The sequence below is a fragment of the Chenopodium album genome, chromosome 13 (genome assembly GCF_948465745.1).
Source record: "Chenopodium album chromosome 13, dcCheAlbu1.1, whole genome shotgun sequence".
Classification (NCBI taxonomy): Eukaryota; Viridiplantae; Streptophyta; class Magnoliopsida; order Caryophyllales; family Amaranthaceae; genus Chenopodium; species Chenopodium album.
In genome coordinates, this window is record NC_137846.1 from 46,565,910 (window position 1) to 46,592,059 (window position 26,150).

At 33.4% G+C, this 26,150-nt stretch overlaps 2 protein-coding genes and 1 long non-coding RNA gene across 5 annotated transcripts; 2 read left to right on the forward strand and 1 right to left on the reverse strand.

Annotated features, from left to right (window-relative positions):
* Positions 1 to 2,725: 2,725 nt before the first annotated feature.
* LOC145574827 (uncharacterized) lies at positions 2,726 to 10,348 on the reverse strand. 3 transcript variants are annotated; one of them, XR_014098192.1, is made up of 9 exons: positions 10,227 to 10,348; positions 9,260 to 9,480; positions 9,088 to 9,137; positions 8,422 to 8,536; positions 8,243 to 8,331; positions 7,936 to 7,983; positions 7,556 to 7,672; positions 6,414 to 6,578; positions 2,726 to 3,219 (listed from the first exon to the last, which is right to left on the reverse strand). It is a non-coding gene; the product is annotated as an uncharacterized LOC145574827 (long non-coding RNA). The 3 variants fall into 3 exon arrangements; XR_014098193.1 differs by lacking the exon at positions 7,556 to 7,672 and having other exon boundaries at positions 6,414 to 6,551; XR_014098191.1 differs by lacking the exon at positions 7,556 to 7,672.
* Positions 10,349 to 14,180: 3,832 nt separating this feature from the next.
* On the forward strand, positions 14,181 to 14,837 carry LOC145574826 (histone H3.2). The gene has a single exon (XM_081632686.1). The coding sequence runs from the start codon at positions 14,243 to 14,245 to the stop codon at positions 14,651 to 14,653; it is 411 nt and encodes a 136-aa protein (XP_081488812.1). The 5' UTR covers positions 14,181 to 14,242; the 3' UTR covers positions 14,654 to 14,837.
* Positions 14,838 to 21,069: 6,232 nt separating this feature from the next.
* On the forward strand, positions 21,070 to 24,189 carry LOC145574823 (uncharacterized). The gene is made up of 2 exons (XM_081632682.1): positions 21,070 to 22,339; positions 23,250 to 24,189. The coding sequence occupies exons 1-2, from the start codon at positions 21,070 to 21,072 to the stop codon at positions 23,930 to 23,932; spliced, it is 1,953 nt and encodes a 650-aa protein (XP_081488808.1). The 3' UTR covers positions 23,933 to 24,189.
* The last annotated feature ends 1,961 nt before the right edge of the window (positions 24,190 to 26,150 follow it).

Sequence of the window (26,150 nt, forward strand, 5' to 3'; positions counted from 1 at the left end):
GTATTTAACTCTTAAATTTGGGATGATGCTTCTTTCTTTTGTTGCCTGGACCAACTTGGTCTCCCTAGACAAAATGCTTTGATCAATAATAATAAGGTGGTCTAAATTGAATTTAAGGTGATTTGAATTCCGGCGAGAAACAATTTGGGTTGAATTTAGGTCGGGTCAATTACAAGTCCTGTTGATTTCGGATCGGGTTAGTAATAGATCGGGTTGAATTTTGGGTCGGGTTAGCAATAAGTCGGGTAAAATTCGAGTTTGGTCAATAACAAGTCGGGTTGAATTTGGGTCGGGTCAATAACAAGTCGGGTTGATTTCGAGTCGGGTTTGTAACAGGTCGGGTTGAATTTTGAGTCGGGTTAGTAATAGGTCAGGTTAAATTTGGGTCGGGTTAGGATCGGGTCGTGTTGAATTCAAGTCGGGTTAAATTCGGATTTTGGCGGGTTAAAACGGATTTGGGTCAATTTCGGTTCAGGTCGGGTTTGGTTCAGGTCAATAATTTACGGGTTACATTCGGGTCGGGTTATCTTTAGGTCGGTTCATGTTCGGGTTCGAGTCTCAAATACTCGGGTCTACGGTTGGTTTCAGGTCGGGTCATGTCGGGTTTGGATCACCATGTTTTCGGGTTCAGATGGGTCGGTTAATAGTCGGGTTTAGGTCGGTATTTCGGATCTGGTCAGCTTTTAACAGCTCTAAAACCCCAACTTATACACTCCATAATCTGCGTATTAAGTAGTAGAAGCATATTATAGAACAACCAAAATACCCGACTACTATAGACCTATAGTACGTTATCCAAGTATACGGGGGAACTGTATAGTGTGTAATTATATACTTCCAGTAAAGCTTACACAGACAAATATATAACTCCATCAAAGCACAAAACATTACAAAAATAAATCAGAATATTTTTGTAAGTTGTAACTCCAATAATAGTCAACTTTGACCTCCGCTCAAATATTAAAATTGAATTTCAAACGAACTTAAATCACCATCATTGATTTGTGATTAATGTCATATAAAAATGAAATCTCAATGCTTTAAAAATTGTATCGTTGCAACAACAGTCATCATTTGCTTAGTTGCAGTAAATTGCTTGAGCATCAGTTCGTTTGGCATCGCTGATTTTCTTTTTTTCTTTTTTTTTTTTTCAAAATCATGTGATATGTGTCATATAATGAATAAAAAATTAGTCAGATTTATTAAATTCATGATGATTTTGAAAACCGACAACAGAAAAGTGTAAACACCTTTTTCTAGTTTTTTGTGTTTTGGTTTTTTGTTTTATAAAAAACAGAAAACTGAAAACAATCTCAAACAAGCCCTTTAAGTATTAATTTTGTTTTAAAAACCAATTGTACGTTAGTAACTTTAAAAATAGATTAAGAGTTACAAATCTCGTAATAATGTTAATTTAAATATGGTGAGCAAATAATACAATAACTTCTTTTTTTTTTGTGGGAAAGTGGGCAGAGCTTAGAAACAGAACACACAAAAACGAAAGAAAAAACAACAAAAACAAACAGAAAGAAAAAACACAAAAAAGAAACAGCTAAAGTACTAAACTAAAGAGCAGCCCCCCAAATGAAGACATTACTCTCGAGTTGGCACCATCCTCGGTCTAGTTGCTCCCCCAAGCTCCTCCAATAAAACCGCAGTAAGATCCTTAGGGACCGGTAAGAAGATAGTAAGGGGTTGAGATGCTTCCACTCCAAAATTGGCTAGCCAATCCGCAACACGATTCGCCTCCCTGTAACAGTGTTCAATGGTGACGTCCCATCTCCCTTCTCTCGAGATAAGGGCACGACACTTTTAAACGATATGAATATATGGAGAGTTGGGGGAATGATTTTCCTCCAACATTCTAACAACAACTTCAGAATTCACAGAGACTTGAACCTTCTTGTGCCCACCATTCCAAGCTATGGCTAAGCATTGGAGCACCACAAGAACTTCAGCCTTGGTACAGATACAAATGCCACAATTAATTGCGAACACTTCATGAAGCTCCCCTCTGTGTCCCCGAATCAATCCACCAGCAGCAGCCAAGCCCGGGTTCCCACACGCAGCACCATCTGAGTTTAGCATAACCCAGCCAACTCTAGGCAGACTCCATCTCACAAATATCTCTTCTCTCTCTTTCTTTTGGGCGGACTGTGAATTCTGAAATGCCTCTCCCACGCCCTCCTCACCGTGGCTACCCCTAGCATATATAAATGCTACTTGATCTATAGGAATATTAGACGCATCCCCATCAAAGCTCCTAGTATTACGCCACTTCCAAAGCCACCACAAAGTCAAAGCAAATAATACAGTAACTTCAAAAATGAAAGATTTAATTTATATTTTAAATTAAAAAATAAATACGAGTACATTAAATTAAAACCAATTAATAATAATTATTTTTAGTTAAAACTAGTTGTGCCATCGCGCATCGCGCGCGCGATAGCCCGGTAAACTAATATTAAGTATCGGTAATATAGTAGTGCAAGTGAATGTGTAATAATACTTATTGTTGTATTTATCGTTAAGGAGTAGAAACGATTGTTATTGTTTTGTTAGATTATCATTTGATGTTTGATGGAAAATGTAAGAATAATAAAGTATTTTGTAATTAAGTATAGAGATATATTCACATAGTCTATAAGGATATTAATATGACCTCACCTTTATAAAAATTACTCACCCTAGTATTTACTTGTCCTTGTAGAATTTATTAAACCCTATAAATCATATAAAATTATCCACCTTTAAATAGTTTTCTCACCCCCTAAATGTCGTATACAATTAACTCACTTAAAAATAATTTGTCCACCTCAAAAAATCATATACAAATTACCTCGCTTCTAAATAAATTGCTCACCCGTACATTACCCTAAAATAATTTGTTCATCCCCAAAGAATTTTCTCAATCCTAAATATCATATTCAAATTACATTACCCTAAAATAGTTTGCTCACCTCCGTATAGTTAGCTCATGCCTAAATAATTTGCTCACCCTTAAAACATTGTATATATCATCAAAGGCTGCATCTTGTACAACATATTTTTTGTGGAAATAAAAGCTACCTTTGATTAATTATAAAAAGCACTATCCTCTGTTACACATCACAATTCATCTTGCTTAATTGGTTTTAATTTCATATTTGAGATCGAGTGACATTCGTATGGTCGATATCCTTCACTGGCTTCAAATCCTTAACTAACATGATCATCAACCTGCAGCATCAAATAAAATAAGCAAATAAACATCACCACTTTCCTGCCAAACATATTGAAAATCTTGAATTCAATGAAATTAAATTCATTACCATGTATGTATTCCGGAAGCTTGAGTATAAATTCAATGAAAATAAACTCTCACTTAATGACCTCCAACCATGACTTTGCATCAATCCAAAACATTATAAAGGCGCAATTAAAGTGAAATAGTGAATTAGAGATTTTCTTACAATTTTATAGAAATTAGATTTAGGTTATGATAAATAAAGTAAACATGATCTATCTAAGCTAAAAAAAATTATAGGAGTGGAGTGAAGCTCACTTTCGCTGGGTATTGATCAGAAAATAGGCATAAAATAACTCAAATTAGACATGCATAAATATGCATATTGAAGCTATACACCATCGACAATGGCTGAGTACAGAGAAATAGTAAAAAAAAAAAAGAAAAAAAAAACAAATATTGGACCAAAAAACAGTATTTAGAGATAATGGCTATGTAGCAATGCAGCATACTTCTCTAGCAAGCTAATTTATGGAAAATATATTGGCCCAAAAAAAGGTACAAAAATATAACAAATTGCAATCTTGAAACTAAGTACTGCCCTTTTTAATTGTCTGATCAAGCATGTGACGAGTCAAGCAATCCAAATAATTTTTCAGCATATTTTAAATAAACAACCTTATTATGCAACTCAACAAAAGTAATCTTGTTATATACACAAGACTATATATAACATGCAAAATTTTAGTTATAGCATTCCCCATAGCCATGGGAAATATTCTTATTTAAGAATCAAATATTGCTTACTAAAAAAAAACGATCAAAATATAATTACTAAAATCTTTTAAACATGCTCCTATGTTTTTACAATTTTATACAGCTAACTACGATTTTATATATAACTTAACCCCCCTATTCACTCCCTTATGTCTAAAGCTAATCTCCACTCCCTCTCTCTACTTCTCTACACGTCTATTTATGATATTGCGTCATAGAATTAAATCGTTTATAGATTCTCTCTATCTATCTATTCTTCAATTACACTATAAAAATAACTACTTTAAGAGCACTACCAGAGGAGCATATTGCAAATGGGAGGATCTACTAAGATAGAGTGCTGGTCAAATCTTTGTTATTTTAGATTAGAATCATCATATATTTTGTGTTTAACCCTTTGTTTTCCTTTCTTCTATTTTCAAACTTTCTTCTACAATTATGTGATTCAAGATAATACCCTTGTCGAAGTGTTGAGTGTCCAACATGGATAAAGAAGACAAAATGAAAAGTCAAAGTATAGCTTTAGTTTACTTCAGTTTTCACTATCTATATCACCAAAGTGGGCTAAAAATGCTTTATAATAGCAACTTAGTTCTTCCCCACTGAGTCACCTCTTCCCCCATTAAAATTAAAGGTTCTCTCCAACTATCCAACAACCTGAGTTTCAAATTATTAAAATCATTCAAGAGGAAAAACAAAGCTAAAAGCAATTTGCTTTAATGAAATGAAAGAAAATTAGTATAAAAAAGTATTCGTCTACTAATGCTTTATAATACCTATCTCCAAAAACCAAGACTAAATCATAACAATTAATTAATTAACTCCTAGACATTATGCAAGCGTTTAGGATAACCAAGGTAAACCAGTGCATGTGCAGTAAAAGGGCTAAAGAAACACAAAGTAATGCAGGTAGAAGCTCCTTGCGCAGGGATAAATAAACAAATAATATAGGCTAACAAACTAATGTAAAAGGTCAAGAGAGTACCTTTTGTACAAACTAATGTATGAGAAATAAACAAATAATGTAGGCTAACAAACTAATGTATGAGAAAAGGCTAACAATGTTTCTATTGACCAATTTAGTGAAACCTGCTCAACAGGGTACCTAAAGGGAGCTTCTAGTTGGTTTAAAGATAGCCTATCCAGAAAGCAATCAAGTTTAAAACATAGCCTGTTGGTATTCTCTACACCTTTTCAACAGGTTTAATTTCTACACCTACATTTATACCATGAGCAACAGCTAGATGGTTGTGCAACCTTAGCCCTCCTTCTGTGCGCTCTAGAATTGGGGCTGAGACCTCCCTTAAATCCCATGTCCATTCACATGAGAAAACCGCAAAAATATAGGTCAAACTTGTTTCTCACCTCTCTCTCTCTTGAATTGTTTCTCACCTATCTCTCTATCTCTCTCTTTCTCTCCTACTTTTTTTAATGCCTTTGAAAATTACAGGTCAAACTTGTTCCCATATCACTCATTCATTCCTTTATCAGCCCATGGCCCCATACTCTTTCTCTTATTTTTCTTTCTTTCTAATCCATTTTGTCCCTATTCTATCCTATTAAAGACATTGAAAAATTATAGGTTTCATTTGCTCCCTTTTCCCCCAAGCCCTCCCACCTCTCTTTCTTCCTGACCCCCTTTATTTTTCTAAGCTTCTCTTTATCTGCTTCTTTCTTCCAGCCTCTGTATCTCTTTCTTTACCGGGACTTCTCTATCTCTCCCCCAACCCATCTCTCTCTCTCTCCCCTAGCCCCACTTGCCTTTATTGCTCTATTTCTTTCTCTTTCGACTCTTATTGCTCTCTCATGGCCCTTTTCTCATTCTCTCTTTATTTCACTCGGTTTTTCTCCTAACTCCTCTTTCTTGCTATCTCTTTCTCTTCTTCCGGCTCCCACTCCCGGGCCCTATGTCTCACTTTCTATCTCTTTCCCTTCCCTTCCCTTCTTTCTTCCTCTTTTTCCTGACCCCTCTCTTCTCTCAGTGTGCCCCCTCCTCTCCTCAAAATGTCAATTAATAAAGCTTACTTTAATTGGGATAAATTAAACTAAGAAAATTAATAATTGTTTTTCAGCTAGAGACTAAGGGCATGTTCTAATAGACTGAAATCAGCTGAACTGAACTGAAATGAAATGAATATTTTATAAGAGAAGGAAAGTAGGAGCTGAGCTGAGGTGAGCTGAACTGAAAATAAACGTATGAGAACAGGCCCTAAGGGGGTAATGTTCTTATAGAGCTAAAATAATGAAAAATGATTAATTAAATATGTGCAGTCCTATCACTATATTATTCCCTTACCTAACATATAATTCAAACACCCCAAAAACAAAATCTAAAAGCCCAATAAACATATTTATACTGTAAATACAATAAAAAGGTATTACTCTAACAGAAAATTCTGAAATTATATACCAGTATATATTCCTAGATTTCAGGTCCTCCAAATTCGAAGCCTCGTCGGAATTGGCTTCTCTTCGAGGTAGTGTATTCAGCTTCCTCAATTGCCTTTTTGTAACACAAACTCATAAGGCGTGAGAATCATCCCCCGACCTGCATATGTTGATATAAGAGACATTCCTACAAAATCAACAACAAAAATTCAATTGAAAATACAACAAACTTCTATTCATTTTTATACAATTAATTAACTTACCAAAAAAGAAATCTCAAGCTGTGGTATCCCATAAAATCTCATTTCTCTTTCCCCCCACCCCCACCCACAGCAGCCCTATTCTCATAATATTCCTCACAGTTATTCTACTTTCACTACTCTCTCATGAAACTACCATATTGGAATACTATATTTACTTCATGTGAAACAAATAGTGTAATTCACTCTACATAACCAGATAAGATACTACATTCTCCTAAATTGCTATTATCACATAAACAAACCATTGTAGACACCTAAACTTCTTCCCATTCATCAACATGATTGCAAAAATGAAACTTGTATCATGTGAAAGATTAATCAATGTACATTTCACCAATACAGTCTTCACGCAAATATCACTCGATTTTGCATATGAATTTTTACTGCAAATATCCATGAGCTGAATTTCATTGATCTTAAGATCTGATATCACTCAATTTTGCTTATGTATTACTGTCTTCTACTTCCTAAATTCTCATTACCCTTGTTAGACTTAAAATCGATGTTAGGTTCTTGAAAATCAGCACTCCCTCCCATCCCATAGTTCTCAAACCTATTTGATCAACTACATTTTCAATAAAACATGAAAATTTTACAATAATAAAAAACATCTTGCAATAAATTTTTGGAATCATCAATTTGCAACAAACCCAGTTTCTATTACTCCCCTAAATCACATTAAATCATGATATATACCCTTTCACAAGTCACACCATGAAAATCACTCATTTGTACTGTAAAATTGCAAAAAAAAAAAAAAAAAAAAAAAAAAAAAAAAAAAAAAAAAAAAAAAAAAAAAAAAAATTGAAATAAAACCATCTAATGCAATCTCATTCAATAATACATCAACATAGAAAAATTTTACCAATTGCAGAAAAAAGTCAAAATAATTGCATAATACCTCTTGAGGAGCATATTTAGTCTAATATTCGACTTTAGTGCGAGGAATTCGAATAATGTTGTAATCAAACGGTGATCAAACCTTCGTCGTTTCAGAACGTAAGTACGAAATTGTCACCTAAGGTGCATTAAGCAAAAGGAAAAGAATTTACTTGGACTACGCCTCAATGGAAAAGAATTTATTCCATTTGCTTTCTCTCTAAATAGTAACATGAATAGATTTACTATACTTCATGTCCAGCATACATTAGACTAATAACAAATTTAATATTAATGCATTAATTATCAATAACATGCTTCTTATTGTCAATATAAACACTTATTGTTAATATATAATGAAATTTCACCATCCTCAATCATGCAGATGACAATAAGCCTAACCTGAAGTGATGATAAGTCATACCATGTAATTCTGCTCAGAATTGGCAACTGCAATCGAAAAGAGTTGATTTAGTGGCCAGGCCAATACATCTTCTGTCCAGATTCCAATAGAAAGTATATAATATTTTCCACAATGACACAATGTAGGAAGAAAAAAATTTAAAAAGAATTTATGCTTCATATGCCTAAGTTATATTAAACACAACAAAAACCATAATCCATAGCAATAATTATACTCAATATGCTTATGTTATGGGCAGTGCACAATAGGTTAGACTCAGAAGAGTGAAGGAGAAAAGGAGCTAACCATGAAGCCCCCAAGTCAACGGGACAGCCAAAAGAGTAATCAGTATGAATTCGGCCACCAAGTCTATAGCGTGATTCCAACATAATCACCTGAAAAAATATCAGGAAACTCCGTAAGCAAAAGAACTGAGGGAGGACACCAAAATAAACGCATGACAGAATAAGCACAGAATAAGTTACCTTGAATGACGCATTTGTGAGAAAGCGAGCAGCAGCAACTCCATAGATACCACCACTAATGACAATGCAGTAGGAGTTGCACAGGTCTGCTTCTCAATGCATCGAGCACTTACAGCTGCAAGTAATCACCAGTAAAGAGTCATTAAATGAGTGCAAAACATAAAGGTGCTACAGAAAATTAAGCAACAAGAGGGATAATAAATAAAGTTACACTTCTGTTGTAGCTCTGAATGACTCGATAAAAAGCAATGCAAGAAAAACTATTCTTTCTATGGCAAACAAATACTTAAATGCAACAACATGTATCTTTACTCAAGTGGGTGAGACTACGGAGAATTTGGTATTAAAGACATTAATTCCACTGACCACTCGGAACAATTTAGGAAGAATGAACGCCATGTGAGACTCATATTGCCCTAGTTACTTAGTTCTTAACAAGAAATAATAAAAAGAAATTTTGATATTATGATCTAGATAAATTTAAACTTGATACAAAAAAATTTGAGAGAGGGAGAGAGATCACTTTAAGAAAATCAAGGCCATTAGTTTAGGAGAGAGAGACAGAGAGAGACCCACCTAAGAAAGATCACTAAATAAAACCAGGTCAATTAGAATAAGAGAGAGAGACCACTTAAGAAAATTAGGACAACAATCAGTGGTATATACCTTGTCGAACTTCTTGATAATCTTCGTGAAATGCTGCCAAATTCAGCGTACTGTCAAATGGTAGACCACAATTAGCATTTGGATAGCATTTGCAATATGCACCAGCCATATAGAAATAAGGCAATGAAGCAAGAAATAAAAACAAACTTCATAAGTTCATATATATATATACCAGTAAGTTTTTATAAGGCCAAGACCCCTGTAAAGTTCCACAAAGCCCCTCTGATCATCTTTTCAGCACACTGAATTTTCATCCTGTTAATAATCTCCCTAGGGCAGTCCTTGCTAGCACTGTTGGCTAGATCCTCCCATAATGTAAACGTTACATCGGAGATTGGCCGAGCAGGGGTGGTGGCCGGAATGTCAATCCTCAGGGCCATCTTTGGCACTCAGCTGCCAATTAACACAACCACCATATACCACAAACAAGTACATTTCATCAGGTTTTAACATTTTATCCCACCAATTGGTCCAAACCAATCCTTAACAATCAAACTACACACTTATACACTTTATCCAACAATTCCACTTAAAAAAAGCAAATGTAAAAGCATTCCAAAACAACCAAAAAAAATAAAATAAAAATTGACCCATTTTCATCAATAGAATCACTTCAATTTCCAGATACCAAACATCATCAATTAAACAATTTATCAGTAATCACTAACAAAACAATCAATTTAATCGACCTTCCAATAAAATAAACAACAAAAATTACAAAGAGTCGATCTTTATTCCCAAGAAAATCAAACTAATTGATGATGCTCGTATTTCAACTGATTAAAGAAGCTGATTAACAAATTAACATCAAATACAAAAACAAAAACGAAAGGGAACCTAACCAATTCCGATTAAAACCCAACAAAGATTCATCGGTTTGTTAATGAATCTAACAGCTGGGGTGGGTTCTTTGTTGGGTTTTAATCATCAGCTCTTAATGAATGTAAGCTAAAAAGTAAAAACATATAAAATCAAATAAATTTCATCAGATCTTGATGAATGTAAAAAATAAAAAAAAATAAAAATAAAAAACCAAAAATTTATCAGTTTCGACAAAATTCATTAAAACAAAATTCTTCACAAATTCTGAAAGTAAGCTAAAAACTTTAAAATTCAAGAAAATGATTAAAGAACCATACCTTCATCAGAAGCCGTACAATGGAGAGTCGAAGAGTTTATCACAGTTGAAAAATGGAAATAGAATAGGATGCAATAGAGGAGAGAGACTACTAAAGACTGAAACCAAAGAGATGAATGATTGAGTGGCTGTGAGGGAATTGGGGAGAGTGTATTCAGAGTAAATGAAAGAGTCAAAGAGCTGACCAATATAATAGGGGCAATTTTGTGAAAAAAAAAACTTGAGGGCACAAACGGAACTACTCCGTATTTTTTTTAAGCAAAGGGACATAAAAGTATTTTAACAAAGACACAAGGGTAAAAGTGTCATTACACTATTAATTTCAAATAGTAACACATTTTGTGGCTTTTGAAGGGTTGTAGATGTTGATGTAGATATCCAACAAATTGTATAAGTTGTGTCACTGGCTCACTACGTGTGTTCTTTGTAATCTAATTTTTCTATCATTGTTGTGAGTAGGGCATAAAAAAAGCGAATTAAAACGAAAAGTGGTTAGAACAAAACATAACCGAGGGAGTACTTTTTATTCTTCGGCCAATTTGCAAACATGTGCACCAATTTTCATTTTTCATCATAATTCCACTTTTTGCTAAAAAAAATTGCATATTTTATTTTGAAGCAATAATAATGAAGAGCGGGATGAAATTAAAACATAATGATTTACTACGTATATAATGGATGGTTTAAGTTTTAAAAATTACAATAAAGGTTGTGTTTCTAAAAATTGACAGCCAAATCTTTGAAATTCATTGTCATGTAGAGCATTTTTTTTTCTTTTTTTTTTTAAGATTGTTTTAATTTTGGAGGATTTATGAAGTGTTTTTCCTCAATAATGCTCTAACGAACTACATTCATAAATACATTTACTCTTTGAACTACATTCATAAATACATTACTCTTTCACAATTTCCCAATCTACTCTCTATGTCATCATCTATGTACTAAACCACTTTTTTTTCCCTCCTGATTTAGCACAAAACTGCCATCTGAATTAGCGGTAGCCAATCAAGGAAATTGCCAACTCAAATGGCGTTTTTAAGGCCGAGAAAACCACTAGTTGATGGTTCGTTTGTGGTATTCTATTTTTGGTTTTTTACTATTCAAAATCATAGGATATATGTCACATAATAAACCAAAAGTTAGACAAATTTATTAGAATCATGGTATTTTTTAGATAAAGTGAAAAAACCTTATTTTTATTTTTTGTTTTTAAAAAAACAAAAAATGATGCCAAACATGTCCTAAGTTGGCAGTTTTCCATTATATTTTGAAAAAAAATTGATTGAGTTATCAATCTACGTAATCATACGAAGTACAAATCAAGGGGTGAATTGAGAAGGGCAAGCCAAGATTGATAATAATCCAAATTAATACAGATTAAAGTCGAAGAAGTACTAATGTAGGTTTGATATGTATTTGCAAATACATATCAAACTTTAAAATATTGAAAAATATTGTAAAGCACATGGGGGTGAGAGAAAGAAGGAGAGAGATGGGCACGTGGGACTAATTTTAAATGTACCACTGAAAGCTTATGTAATAGCATTGACTATGTAGTGATACTATTTCTACACGTAGTTGGTACCATTGAATGAATATACAGTACCATTGAATAAATATATAGTACCACTGAATGTTCAATGATACTATTTGATCATCTAATGATACTATAAATCACCCAATGGTACACTCTAAAACTAGCACATGGGGGTGAGAGAAAGGAGGAGAGAGATGGGTAAGTGGGGCTACTTTTAAATGTACCGTTGAAAGCTGGGCCCATCCTTTACCATTAAAGAAATTCTGATTCCCAAATTTAATTCATCCATTCCCAAATCATCAATAACTTAATACTAAATTAGACACCAGGAGTGACACGTGTCACATCCTGGTGTTGTATTTTCCCTCCAAAATTTCCCTTTTTTTTAACTTTTTTTTTTTTTTGTTAATATTTGATTCTATACGAACATTATTCTAAATCTTTAATATTATTTTTATGGAAAATATATTCCTTTTCATTTGGTGCTCATAATTTTTCAATACACATTTACCTAAATAACTATTCCAACTCCTTTTTAATCATCTTTTAAACGGAGCCATTATTAGATTTTGCCAAAAAAAATAATAATAAAATTGATTCATATAATTGATGTCAGAGAAATTATTTTAAAACATCATTTAATTTTTTTTTTCAAATACCTCTAGCTATTATTTTATTTCAATAATTTCAATATAACTATATATTCAAATTAATTACAATTTTATTTTTGAAAATTTACTACTACGCATATATTATCACAAATTAAGGATTTATAGGTCGAGTATAGTATAACTATAAAACAAAAGTTGTGTTTGACTATTATATCGATCAATCGTCTAATTCTATAGAAAGGTAAAATATCAATTAATGTTTTTGTAAATTACGTAATTAAAAATATTAATATGGCCGCAGAGCATTAATCCATAAATAGAAAATGATATAGAATAGTGTTGCCTAATTATCGATTGTTCTTGCCTTAATGATCAGAGTAGTATTTATTTCCATTGGAATGATTTTCTTATATATAAAAGGTGATATACTATTTGTAATTAATATATCTATATGTATATTGTGCACTTTTGCTAATAAGTGTTTTAATGAAGATTTTAGTGACTTTTGCTAATAGTTTAGTGGAGATCTCAATCCATTGTTGATTAATTTTTTTGGTGTTTAGAGCGCTATAAGGGCGAGTAATGAGAATCGATCACAAGATCACTTGGAATTGGGAGGAGAGCTCTAACCATTTGAGCTATCCCTCACTTTTTATTTGATTAATATTTATTAAAAGAAATTTACAAATACGAAGTAAGTATTTACTAATTTGGGCACTAGACCTGGTCGAATCAAGCCTCGCCTGAAAAAATTCTCGGGTATGGGCAACCCAAAAAATCCATTTTTTTTTGCTTTGCATATTGATATAAATTATGACAATATAATTTCTGTAGGTTTGTTGTGTATCTTTTATCAAATTATATTTCTTAAATATAATTAATTTTCTTAAAAATTATTAGATTTATCATGCATAGCACGGGCCTTAAGCTAGTTAAATAAGAAAATCCACCCACAATGGCTTTGAGGATGATGGGTAATAATGAAATTAGAAGAGGGAATGAGAGGAATTTGATGGAGATCTAAAGCTTGAGTGTGAATTAGCAATGGAGGAAGGGAACTTCGGTTTGAAAGACAATATAGAGAAAGAGCTAAGGAAAAGAAGAGAGAAAAATAAGAAAGTCATTTTTTTATTATAGTATTAAGTGGGAAATCGTTTCCTTCTAATAAGACCACTACTTCAAATAGCGATTATCTACCTAACTTGCTATTTGAAATAGTGATTTTGCCATAAATAATAAAAAAAAAATCCAATTGAACCAATGACATGGGTAGATTGGGAATTCATTAACCATAATTATGGAATTTCAGCTCTTTCCATCACTATTTAGGAAAATCACTCGAATTGATGTCATATTCTTATATATTGATTGAATTAGAAATGAATTAAATTTAAAGTAAACTTAATATGGAAATATTTTTCAAAAAATAAAAAAATTGAAAAAAAAAAGGTCGAAAAGAGTGAATTGAAATTTTTGAGTAGGAGCTAGGAGGGAATTTACAAAATACGTAGTACAAAATAAAACCGTTTAAATTCAAAAAGATAAAATTTCACCTCCCCTCCTAACAATTCCACTTCCCGCGAAGCCAAAACCTTTGCATTTCCTTTTAAAGCACTGTACCGCCAATAACTAACCCTCCAAATCCATAATCCGTGTGTCCAAACCCAAATCCAACCACAACCGTCGATTATACCCACAAATCAACGCTCCACATCCTTTCCCTCCCAACCTCGATTTTCAAAAACTCCTCCCTATAAATAACCGCTCTCTTTCTCCCTCCCAAATCACTCACAAGTCACAATCTCAATTCATTCTCTGCAACTCCAAACTCTCTCTCTAAAACCTTCATTTTCTCTCTCATCATCAACAATGGCACGAACCAAGCAAACCGCCAGAAAATCCACCGGAGGAAAGGCCCCAAGGAAGCAACTCGCCACCAAGGCAGCCCGGAAGTCAGCCCCGGCCACCGGCGGAGTGAAGAAGCCCCACCGTTTCAGACCCGGAACCGTTGCGCTTCGTGAGATCAGGAAGTACCAGAAGAGTACTGAGCTTCTCATCAGGAAGCTTCCATTCCAGAGACTTGTCAGAGAAATCGCTCAGGATTTCAAGACTGATCTCCGTTTCCAGAGCTCTGCTGTTGCTGCCCTTCAGGAGGCTGCTGAGGCGTACTTGGTGGGTTTGTTTGAGGATACTAACCTCTGCGCTATTCACGCTAAGAGGGTTACTATTATGCCTAAGGATATTCAGCTTGCTCGCAGGATTCGTGGTGAGAGGGCTTGATTTCTGGGTTTTGATTGAATTTGGAATTTCTAGGGTTAGGGTTTTGCGATTATGGTAGTATTAGTTTTTTGATGTTTCAGTTGTTTAATCTGGAATCTAATATGGGTAGTAGTGATAGTAGTTTTATTGTGTATCGGTATATGTACTATGAATTTTAATCAATGAAAATGGTGACATTTCTAAATTGGTTGTTGATATTATTTTAATTTTGATGTTGTTTACATGCTGGATTTGTGGTAATGTTATGAAATAATTGTGGCTAAAGAATAGTTTAATTTGTATATTGTGGAATAATGTTCTAATTGTTTGTTTTCTTCCTGTATTTGGGATTATTTGAAATTGGGCTTATTTGAGGTTTTGCTAAAACTTGGCATGATGTGATAACATTGGAAATTTTTTGCGAAATTAGTCTTCTTTTAGGCGAATGGGTCTTTCGACTTTTTAAATTATTAAGTTGTTAACAATCCAATGATATTGTAACTTGGTCAAATTAGAAATTGAATGGTGTGGTATGAATGTGAATTATGATTGACTGTAATGACTGAAAATTGTTAGTTACTCCATAGTATTGATAGTCTAGGAGATTTGTAGTTGTAGTTTTGAGATTTTAGTTCAATCCGAAACATGAGCAATGAAGGGAGATTAAAGTACAATGAATTTGAGGAAGATGATAATGTGCTAGACTACATTTGTTCAATTACCATATCAAATTCTACACTAAGCTCAGACTGCCTGTGGCAGCAACCATATGATTACAAGGGCTATTTCTTATCTAAATGACTAAATTTATAAAGTGGAGTCAGTGCTTTGTTCATTTTAGATTGTTGATCTAAATTTGCAATACTAATATTTATACACGGATTAGAAATTTTCAAAAAAAAAAAAAAAAAAAAAAAAAGAAAAAAAAAGCAACTGAATACAACTTAATTTCTCAAGCATGCAACAAAAGAGGTCAGAAATGAGCAGAGCATTGTAAGACCTTGTTCTTTAAAGCTGCTTTGCTCTGCTCTGCTTAAATCAAATCTGCTCTGCTCTGCTCTATTTTCAAATAATAATTAATAATAATAACAATAATAATTAATATTCAATAATAATAATTAATATTAAAAATAATTTTAATAATTATTAATATTAATAATAATTAATATTTATTAATCATAATAATAATAATTATCAATAATAATATTTAATAATTCAAACTATTAAGAATAAATATTTAATAATATTATTAATTAATAATTTCTAATAATTATAACAATTCTTTCAAAAAAATAAATAATGATAATAATAATAACAATTAATAACAATTTCTTTTATAAACATTTGATATTAGAATCACAATATGTAGAAACATTTTATGTGGGTATTGATTGTTAGTTCATTGAGTTGAATTATTTTTCAAATCTTTCCATACATTTTAATTTTTTTTTTAAAAAAGGTTGTTTTCAAGTAGTACTTTGTATATTATTATTATTATTTTTAGGGTAAAAAATATATGATTAAGACAAATTTATAAGTAAAATCATTATTACTCATTAAATCATTTTATTTTAAAATTTTTGTGAATTTATAAATATAAGTAAACCGTTGTCTTTTATCTTTCTACTAGTAACATATGTTAAATATGATATACATATATTTATGTTTTCACTCACCTAAATTGTATATGAACTTAATAATAATAATAGTAGTAGTAATAATAGTAGTAGTAGAATAATAATAATAATAATAATAATAATAATAATAATAATAATAATAACAGTAAATAATAATGTTGAAATCTGCTCTGCTCTGCTCGGCTCGGCTCTGCTCTGCTATCCTGAAATCTGCTCTGCTCTGCTGACCCTTGCTCTGCTCTGCCCAGAAACTCAAAAGAACAGGACATAAGTGTAGTTTGCAGTGTGCAATTGTGCAAAGATATGAGTTACGGAGTACTAACTTTATTACAATCACTATGACAATCTTATCAATCACCTAAAGAGGATCGCGTAAGTGTGCATAAAAAAACTTAGATAACTTATTGAATTGACATAATCTCGTTCTATTCAGTCAGCCTGGAAAAGAGGGGGAAAAAAGCATACAACATCACAACTATAAAATATCACAATTGTCAGATGGGAGAATAACAGCAACTATCTTCAAGAAGCATACAGGCCAAATCCGCGAGTCAGGGGTGATGAAACCTCAAGCATATGGAATTCCATGTTATAGCAAGGGGTGATGAAAGCCTACTTGGATGGGCTGATTTTGTTAAGGCATCTCCACTTTTGGAGAAACTCATTATGAAGGCAACACCCTTAATTCATATACTAGTATTTGAATAACTTCAAAGAAGTTAAACTTTATTTTAATGATTAACATTGAAATTAACATAGCAACAATTTTTTTTTTTTTTTACATTTGATTAAAAAAAAATAGAGGTAAAACCACTATTCTTAGTTACTATCGTTCATAGCATTAAGCCATTAATGAAGGTTAAAATATAAAACATAAAAAATAAAAAGTTGATTTGCTAATGTGGTTAATACTTAATAGTTACATTTTCTAAGGGAACGCGAGTTTTTAAGATTGACTATTTTCAACATAGGGAACCCAAGTTTGTGTTAACCTTAGAGGAGATAAGAGATGGGCAGGTGGGGAGGTCGACCCAATAAGTCTATTGTGCATCCTGATCCATCTAGGATAGCTGGATTATAGGCAATTGTTCAGATTTTATTACCAAATGTTCAAAAGTATGGACGTGGTGTAGTGTTCGGATTTTTGTACAAAATGTTCAAAATTTGTAATTGTTTAGATTTTTTTACGAAATGTTTAAAAGTATAGGCATACATTGAGATTGTTCAGATATTTTTACTAAATGTTCAAAATTTGCGAGTTCAGATTTTTTTTACTTAATGTTCAAATTTTGCAATTGTCCAGATTTTTTTACTAAATGTTCAAAAGTATAGGCATGGTCATTGTGATTGTTCAGATATTTTTACTAAATGTTCAAAATTTGCGATGTTCGGATTTTTTTACTAAATGTTCAAATTTTGCAATTGTTCAGATCTTTTTACTGAATGTTTAAAAGTATAAGCGTGGTACATTGCGAATGTTCAGATATTTTCACTATATGTTCAAAATTTTTGATGTTCAATTTTTTTTTTAAATGTTCAAAATTTGCAATTGTTCAGATTTTGTTTACTAAATGTTCAAAAGTATCAGGTAATCGATCATAATAGATACGAATTGATCGATCGAACTAACTTCAACAAATTCAATTGATATTAGAACAATGATTTCATCTACAAATTCATCTCAAAATAAAAAAAATACATAAAAATTAATGAGAACAGTAAAAACAATCAGATAATCGATTACGAATTGAAATCAATCAAATTGGCTTTCACAAATTCAATTGATATTAAAACAATTATTCCATCCACAAATTCATCTCAAATCAAAAAATAAATTAATATTGATCACAATGAGTTCATAATAACAAACCTAGATTGATATCTTTGGGAATTTAAAATTGTTCCATCACGTTAAATGCAGAAATTTAATGGAAAAAAAAAAATCAAAGAATAGAGGAGAGAGAAAATAAGAATTTGAAAAAAAAAAAGAATGACGTAAATTCAATAAAGAAATAAAAAGAGATTAGATTATAAAAAAAATGAAAGAGAAAGAGAAAGAGAAAGAGAGAGTGTGGGTGTGTTTCTGTAAAAAAGGAAACAAAATTTTGTAAAGATGGTGGGAAGAAGAAGAAGAGAATGAAGTTTTGTTTCATTTATATAAGGTTGTGTTTTAATAGGGGTCTAGCTATTTTAGATGGACTAGGGTCCATAGAAGAATTTGTAGAGGTCAACCGATTATGTCTATTGAGTGATTGAGTCCATTGAAGAATAGTTCATGCTTGCATAGTTGAGGTTATTATTAAGACTTTAGAAGATCAACATACTTCAAATTGTTATTGTATGAAGTTGCATTGGGTCAGAAAATTAATTTATTGTTAATCTTATTAAAATAAATTGAAAGCTTCATATATTATTTGTTTTCAATGTAACATTATCCTCAATGGAACATAACCTTTAATTATTGAGGAATGGATGTGGCTTACCGCTTACATAAAATAAGATTTTGTCCCCTATTTTTTAATATTCTAAAGTTTTAATTTGATGAGAGTGATGGATAGCTCAATTAGTTAGAGTTTCTCTCCTGGTTCAATCATGGGATCGATTCTCACCCTATCTTTGTGGCTCTTTAAACACAAAAAAAAAAAAAAAAAAAAATAAAAAAATAAAAAATAATAAAAAAAAAAATAAAAAAAAATTATTTGATTTATCAGGATGATGATTTGTTTGTTTATATGGCTCTTTTAATTCGGAATTAATATTGAATTTAAACAAATTCTAAAACATAAAGGAGGTTGCTTTACGATTTCACACTATGATCAGTTCACTCATTTAAACAAATACTCCCTCCGTCCCCTTTTGATAGTCCCTTATGGATAAATTTTAGTCCCAAAATGTTCACCCCATTTGCTTTTTCCAACAACTATTAATATTAATTTTTTACCAAAATTCCCTCTAATTTGCAACAATATTTGTGCAAATTTAACTTTCCCATGTAAATTTTGTTTTCCCATGTACTTTTATTACTTTCTCTCTATACTTTTTTGCATACCCAATGTCAATTTACTTTTTCAGTGTACTTTAACTATTCTTTTTTATGTTTATTAATTCCCGTGAAAAATGCCCATAAGGGACTATCAAAAGGGGACAGAGGGAGTATTTGCTTATCTCATAAATGATCAAGTCAAATCAGATTAAACCAAATTATATCATTTTTGCATTTACTTATGAAATTTAGAAAACAACACGTTTCTGGTGCGGCTAGGTGTCATATCAGTAACCCTTCTAATAACCCCACTTAAGTAACCCCACTAGTAACCCCTAACTGACTTAGTAATCCTTGAATGACCTGGTAACCCCTAGTAACCCCCGACCCAGTAACCCCGGACCGATCTAGTAACCCCAAGTAACCCCTAACCGACCTAGTAACTCCTAACCTAGTAACCCCTAACCGACCTAGTAACCCCTAACCTAGTAACCCCTAGTAGCTCCCGACCTAGTAACCATTAACCCACACCCAAACCGCAAGCACCACCAACACCAACCTTTCTAAACTGCCGTCCTCAAAACCTTAAACTCCACCACACCACCACCAACTCCCGTACCACTAACAACCATTAAAATTGTTAAAAAAAAATATTAAATCGAACAAATACCTCAAAATAAATATTAGCTTCGAATTTCACTTGAAATATGGTTAAAAAGGCCAAATTCAGCCATAAAAACTCTAGATCTAGAGTTTTCATGGCTGAATTTGGCCTTAAAACCTCTAGCTTCTTTTTCGGTGACGGAGTACGAGGAGCTTCCTTACCCCCTACCACCGCTGCTCCATTTAACTTGTTTAATTTGAGTGGGCTAACTAGAGAAGATGAAAATAGGAGAGATAGAAGAGAGTTCATGAAAGGAGTGCGTTTAGGTGGGAAGAAGAAAACAGGAAAGAGAATGGGAGATAGAGAAGAGAGAGAAAAAAGATTATATTACGGCTGGCCGTACGGTGCGGCCAGCTACATATGAAACTTTATGTTTAGAAAATCATAAATAATTTGTAGTTGGAAAATACACATGAAGACATCTCGTTTATTAATTATATTTATCTTATGGATTATGTACTAATTAATAAGCTCTAAGTTTAGTCGTAAGATCAAAATATATAAGTTAGACCTGATCAAATCATTCATTTTATGATGATATGTTAATATGATTGTACTTCTTGACTTCTTGTATACCCTCCATTTCCAAATGATGTACCCATATTCATTGTAGTCTTGGTTGATCACCAGAGAGCTCAATTTTGATGCGAGGTTTTGTTAAACTTGTGATTTCGATACTTAGTTTACAAAAATTACAATATATCTTGAACAACTTAAAACAAAGAAGTTGATGATTGAGACTTTCATTGTTTCATACAACTAAGATCAAAATCCTATATACTTGTTATTAATCTAAGTATTTGCTTATTTGCACTATTCTTGATTTCTTAATGCCAAATTCTTATGATTTCCTTAGAATATTCGTACAAAATCCAATACATCATACAAAATACTACTTACGTACATGGGAAGCATACATAAAATATACCAATTCATGCTGCCCACGAATTATTGCCTATAAGTAATGAGCTTCTCCTGCAGTCGTGCAACCAAATAACTGATGATTTGGATAACTTCGACAAAGATGCCAAATCCAACTACGTATTAAAGAATTAAGTTTAACCGGCAAAGTTACCATATATAAGGCAACCAAATGTTATGTTGTAGAGCATCACTAGGTACTACACTTTCTTAGGAAACCATCAATTGTAAAATGGGTCTCTTGCGCATTCTTTCCTTGGCCACTTTGCTTCTTTTGTCATCGTTTGTTGTAGCATATGCTAGCGAGGATACACCAACTTCTTCGGAGTATGAGACTCCATCATACTCTCCAACTCCTGTAAACGAGTCCCCATCATACACCCAAACCCCGGAATATAGTCCATCTCCAACGTATGAAACCCCATCATACACCCAAACCCCGGAATATAGTCCATCTCCAACATATGAAACCCCATCATACACCTCTACCCCAGTGAACAGCCCATCTCCTACATATGAGACTCCATCTTACAGCCCATCTCCCGTGTATGAAACTCCAACATACACTCCATCTCCATCTTACAGCCCCTCTCCCGCGTATGAAACTCCTTCATACACTCCATCTCCATCTTACAGCCCATCACCTGCATATGAGACTCCGTCATACACTCCATCTCCATCTTACAGCCCATCACCTGTGTATGAGACTCCATCATACACCCCAACCCCATCATACAGCCCGTCTCCTAAATATGAAACCCCAGCATACACTCCAACTCCTTCCTACAGCCCATCACCTGTGTATGAGACTCCATCATACACCACAATCCCGGTCTACAGTCCATCACCTAAGGATGAGACACCATCATACACTTCAACTCCAACCTACAGCCCAGCTCCTAAATATGAAACACCGGTATATAACCCAACTCCATCTTACAGCCCATCCCCTAAGTATGAGACCCCATCATACACCAACTCCCCAGTCTACAGCCCATCACCTAAGTATGAGACACCGTCATACACCAACTCCCCAGTCTACAGCCCATCTCCTAAATATGAAGACTCGTCATACAACCCAACCCCAGTTTACAACTCTTCACCTAAGTATGATACTCCAACATACAACAGCGAAACCCCGCCGGCTTATAGCCCATCTCCTAAGTGTGAAACACCATCATACACTCCAGCCCCAGCTTACACATATTCATCTGAGTACGACACTCCATCATACACCCAAACTCCGGAGTACAAGCCATATCCAGAATATGAAACCGTAAACACCCCAACCCCATCTTACATGCCTTCTCCAAAGAATGATGTCCCTTCATACTCTCAATCCCCAGATTACAACCCATCTTCTACCTACAAAACCCCATCAACCTCCTCTCCTACATATGACAACAAAAACTATTACACTCAAGAAAAGGACCTACCTACCCTTTATGGTGTGCAAGGTGTCATCTATTGTAGTTCATGTTATGAATTCACACCAATTGAAGGTATGATCTTTCTACAATTTAATGTGATGGATGATTGATTGGATATATATGTAATTAGATGTTCTTACACATTGTTGCATCTAATATTAGAGGGTTAAAATGGTTTTGGTTGCAATTAGTTTTTCTATCGTTAGAAATGATTGAAATTATAGTCGTCCAAATTAGAAATAATATTTTAATAAGATTGTCAATTATCGACATTAGTTATGATATTGTGAAGAATAAATCTAGGGTAAAACATGTCTTAATGAAATTAGAGTGATTCCATATTTTGCATGATTAATTTTATCTTGCATTTCCTTACTTATCGGCGTGTTACATCATTAACATTAAGTCATTAACCGAATAAATAACTTTATTTAAGTTGGCATCGTGTACTTGTGTCGAATATGTAAAAAAGCTAAGTGAGATATAAGATGAGATTATGTATGGTACAAATTCTTAAATGGACATGGTTCACACTAATTTATTGTGAACCACCAACATTAGAGATAACATGATTGTTTTATTAATTAAAAAAAAAAGTCACTATATTAAAATAAAGGTTATTATGTAAAATAAAAGTTAGTGTGACATTATAAAAGCTATAAGAGTTTAATTTTTTTAATGAAATTTTTAATATAATGATCAATATGAATAATAAAGATCACTATTCAACATAATGTCGTTCTTTAAGTTCATAATAACATTAAAGGTCACACATGTTTAAAAAAAAATGGTTATTATGTTAAAAATAAGGTTACTATATTAAAATTAGGGGTCATTATTGTTGAATATAATGTTAGTTACGTATATATAAACCTTAGATCCACAATAATATTATTGTGGACCAGGTCCACGCAAGATTTTCTGTTTAGGCTTTATCTTGATTGAGACTAATATTATTTTTATGAAATTTGATTGTGAGCAGGTGCTGTAGCCAAAATTTACTGTGAATCAAAGGCTAAGCATGGATACAAGGAAGCTAAATTCTCCATGTTAACCCCTAAAACAGACAAAAATGGTTACTTCTTAGCTACATTTACTCCTGAACAACTTGGTGACCATTTGAAGCCAACTGATTGCAAAGTTTCCCTTAAAAGCTCTTCATCAAAGACATGTAACGTTGCAACGAATGTGCACCTTGGACGAACCGGAGCTCCCCTCATCTATACCGAGCATCTTGCTGGTTACCAGAATGCATACAACTTGGATTTGTATTCTGTTCCCATTTTTGCTTACACTTCTAAGACAAAATGTGAAAACTATCCAGCATACCACAAAAAATCAGGTTACAAGGCTCCTACATACACCCCATCAACCTACACTCCCAAATCGAGTTACAAGGCTCCTACATACACCCCATCAACCTACACTCCTAAATCGAGTTACAAGGCTCCATCATACACCCCATCAACCTACACTCCTAAATCGAGCTATGAGGCTCCAGCTTACACCCCGTCAGCCTACTCTCCAAAATCAAGCTACGAGGCTCCTACATACAAGCCGTCAAGCTACAAGGCTACATCATACACTCCATCAACCTACACTCCTGAAGCAAGTGACAAGGACCACTCATCATGCCCCCCACCAGCCTATACTCCAAGCTATTAAACTCCATCACATACTACTCCATAGTCGAGTTAAGAAACTCCGGTGGTTATACTCCAAACCCACTGGGCGAAGCCCCTACCTACACCAATTATGGATATTAAGAAAGAAAATATTACGATTTCATTCTTTTTCCACTATATACTATATTTATATCCTTAATTTATACCTAACTTAATATCAAGTTATAGATGGCCGTTACTACTGTGCTATTTGTATTACAGAGAATTATAATAATACTAATTGTCTAAGTCTTTATATTAGCATTTAACTTTGTGTTCCATAAAATATGCTTCTAAACTTGTTACTCCTTATAAACTCTAAGAATCTAAGATATATACAGAATGTGTTGTTAGTGACTACTAAGAGCAATTTGAGGCCTCAAAGTTAAGTTTCAAAGTACACTGTTTAGCATCTCCAAAGGGAATAATGGTGTTATGGGTACGATTTAAGGAATTACTCGTAGTTTTTAGGACCAGTATGTCTCTCTGATCTGATCTGAAACTTGCACAGTGAAGATATGTCAACTACCCTTGGGGTGTGTTCAATAAAACCCGCTCCAATAATGGTAAATTAGTGATATCAGATAGATAATTTTTTTTATACATGCCTGCATTGAGTATAATAAGTCTGTTTAAAGATGTTGCATTACTAGTCAAATTTGGGGAGGAGATTCTCTACTGATTATTGTTAGTCAGTTGCTCTTTGAGACCTGTAAGAGTCAACCAAAAAAAAGCTCATGGCAGGTTGCAGGGAATATTAATTTCAAATTTTCGATAATAAATGTGATGTATGTACAATATTCCTCATTGACCGATTCTTCTTAGAATTCAGATGAGGTGATTGAGACTTTATAAACCTCAGGCAATCCCTGTAATGGACATCCGAAGAAAGTGGTCTTACACGAGGATTGGCGAATTTGAATGACTATTTTTAATGAGACTGGATGGGTTCTCTAGTACCCAGATTAACGGCTAACCTTGACGTGCTGTCCACAAGTAATTGTCATAAAGCAGTGGCCAGATCACCTGCATTTCTACAACAAAATGCTCAAATGAACTCGTATGTAACAAAATTCAACTGTAAGCTAAGCTTCAATCTATCAGGGATTTCATCTCAAAAGTGCTTCTTTCGCTTTCACTTTATTACCTTATAGAGCCTCCTTTAATAAATGCTGCTCACACAACATTCAGAATCACGGGTACAGGCCACCATCTGAGTACAATACAGCAGTCCACATCGTCAATGGAGTCCTCTGCATGAATATCAGTTTAAAGTCCACTGGGCCACTACCATCAGAATACAAACCCTTGTTGAAGTTTCTATCAACACCAATACAGTCTGGCATCCAGCTTAGCATAAGGCACCAGCTCCAGGCTCGGTAAAGTACATACGTCATGATATTATAAACTCATACCCTACCCTATTGCCTCAAAAACCAAACCAGAATCTTAAAATTTTAGCCGCTGCACAGGCAAGCAAGCCTCGCCAAAACAGGCAAACCAGCCTCACATAGCTTCCAATCTTCATCAACAACTTACAGTCTTGCACCAAAGTTGGATGCCCAACACCAAATTACAATTGCATGCCATAAACAGAATCCAAGACTCAAGAATCAGGAGTATAATGTAATCACCAACTTACAGCCCCGCCTCTGAATCCAAGGCTTACATTTACTTATATACAATCTTGGTATAAAATCTAAGAACTCTGGAAACGCAAATTAAGCTACACTGCATATGTATGACCCGTCTCCTAAAATCTTAAGTACAAGCACCAGTTTCACTCGCTATAGTGTTTAAAACACCAAGTATTCTGTGATCCTCAGTTGTTCCTGTAAACCTACTATCATCTCATGAAGACTGCAATGTCCAGAGTAAATAAAAATTTAAGCATGAAACCACTCAAGCATTTGATACAACCTCTATGATGAATAATTGCATACAAATCACATATCAGATTCAAATATTGTGTAATCTCTATAACAATTCTAAGAAAATTGTAGCGCTTGATCTTAATAATCTCATATGTTTGATACTCGTATTCAGTTATTATATCAATTCAGAAGATTATTTGGTACAGCGTATTAGTATTGCTGATTTCTCCTTCAATCACCTCATTAGTCTAATGACATGCCAAAAAAGAACTTCAAAGAGTATTAAACTAAATTCACTGGACTTAACAGAGATTAAAACCCAGCAGTATGATTCAACATAATTTA

Excerpts from the sequence above, each read along its gene's own strand:
- LOC145574826 (XM_081632686.1), top strand. The coding sequence starts at position 14,243 with ATGGCACGAACCAAGCAAACCGCCAGAAAATCCACCGGAGGAAAGGCC.
- LOC145574823 (XM_081632682.1), top strand. The coding sequence starts at position 21,070 with ATGGGTCTCTTGCGCATTCTTTCCTTGGCCACTTTGCTTCTTTTGTCA. Across the intron at positions 22,340-23,249 it reads TGAATTCACACCAATTGAAG|GTGCTGTAGCCAAAATTTAC; the intron begins GTATGATCTTTC and ends GATTGTGAGCAG.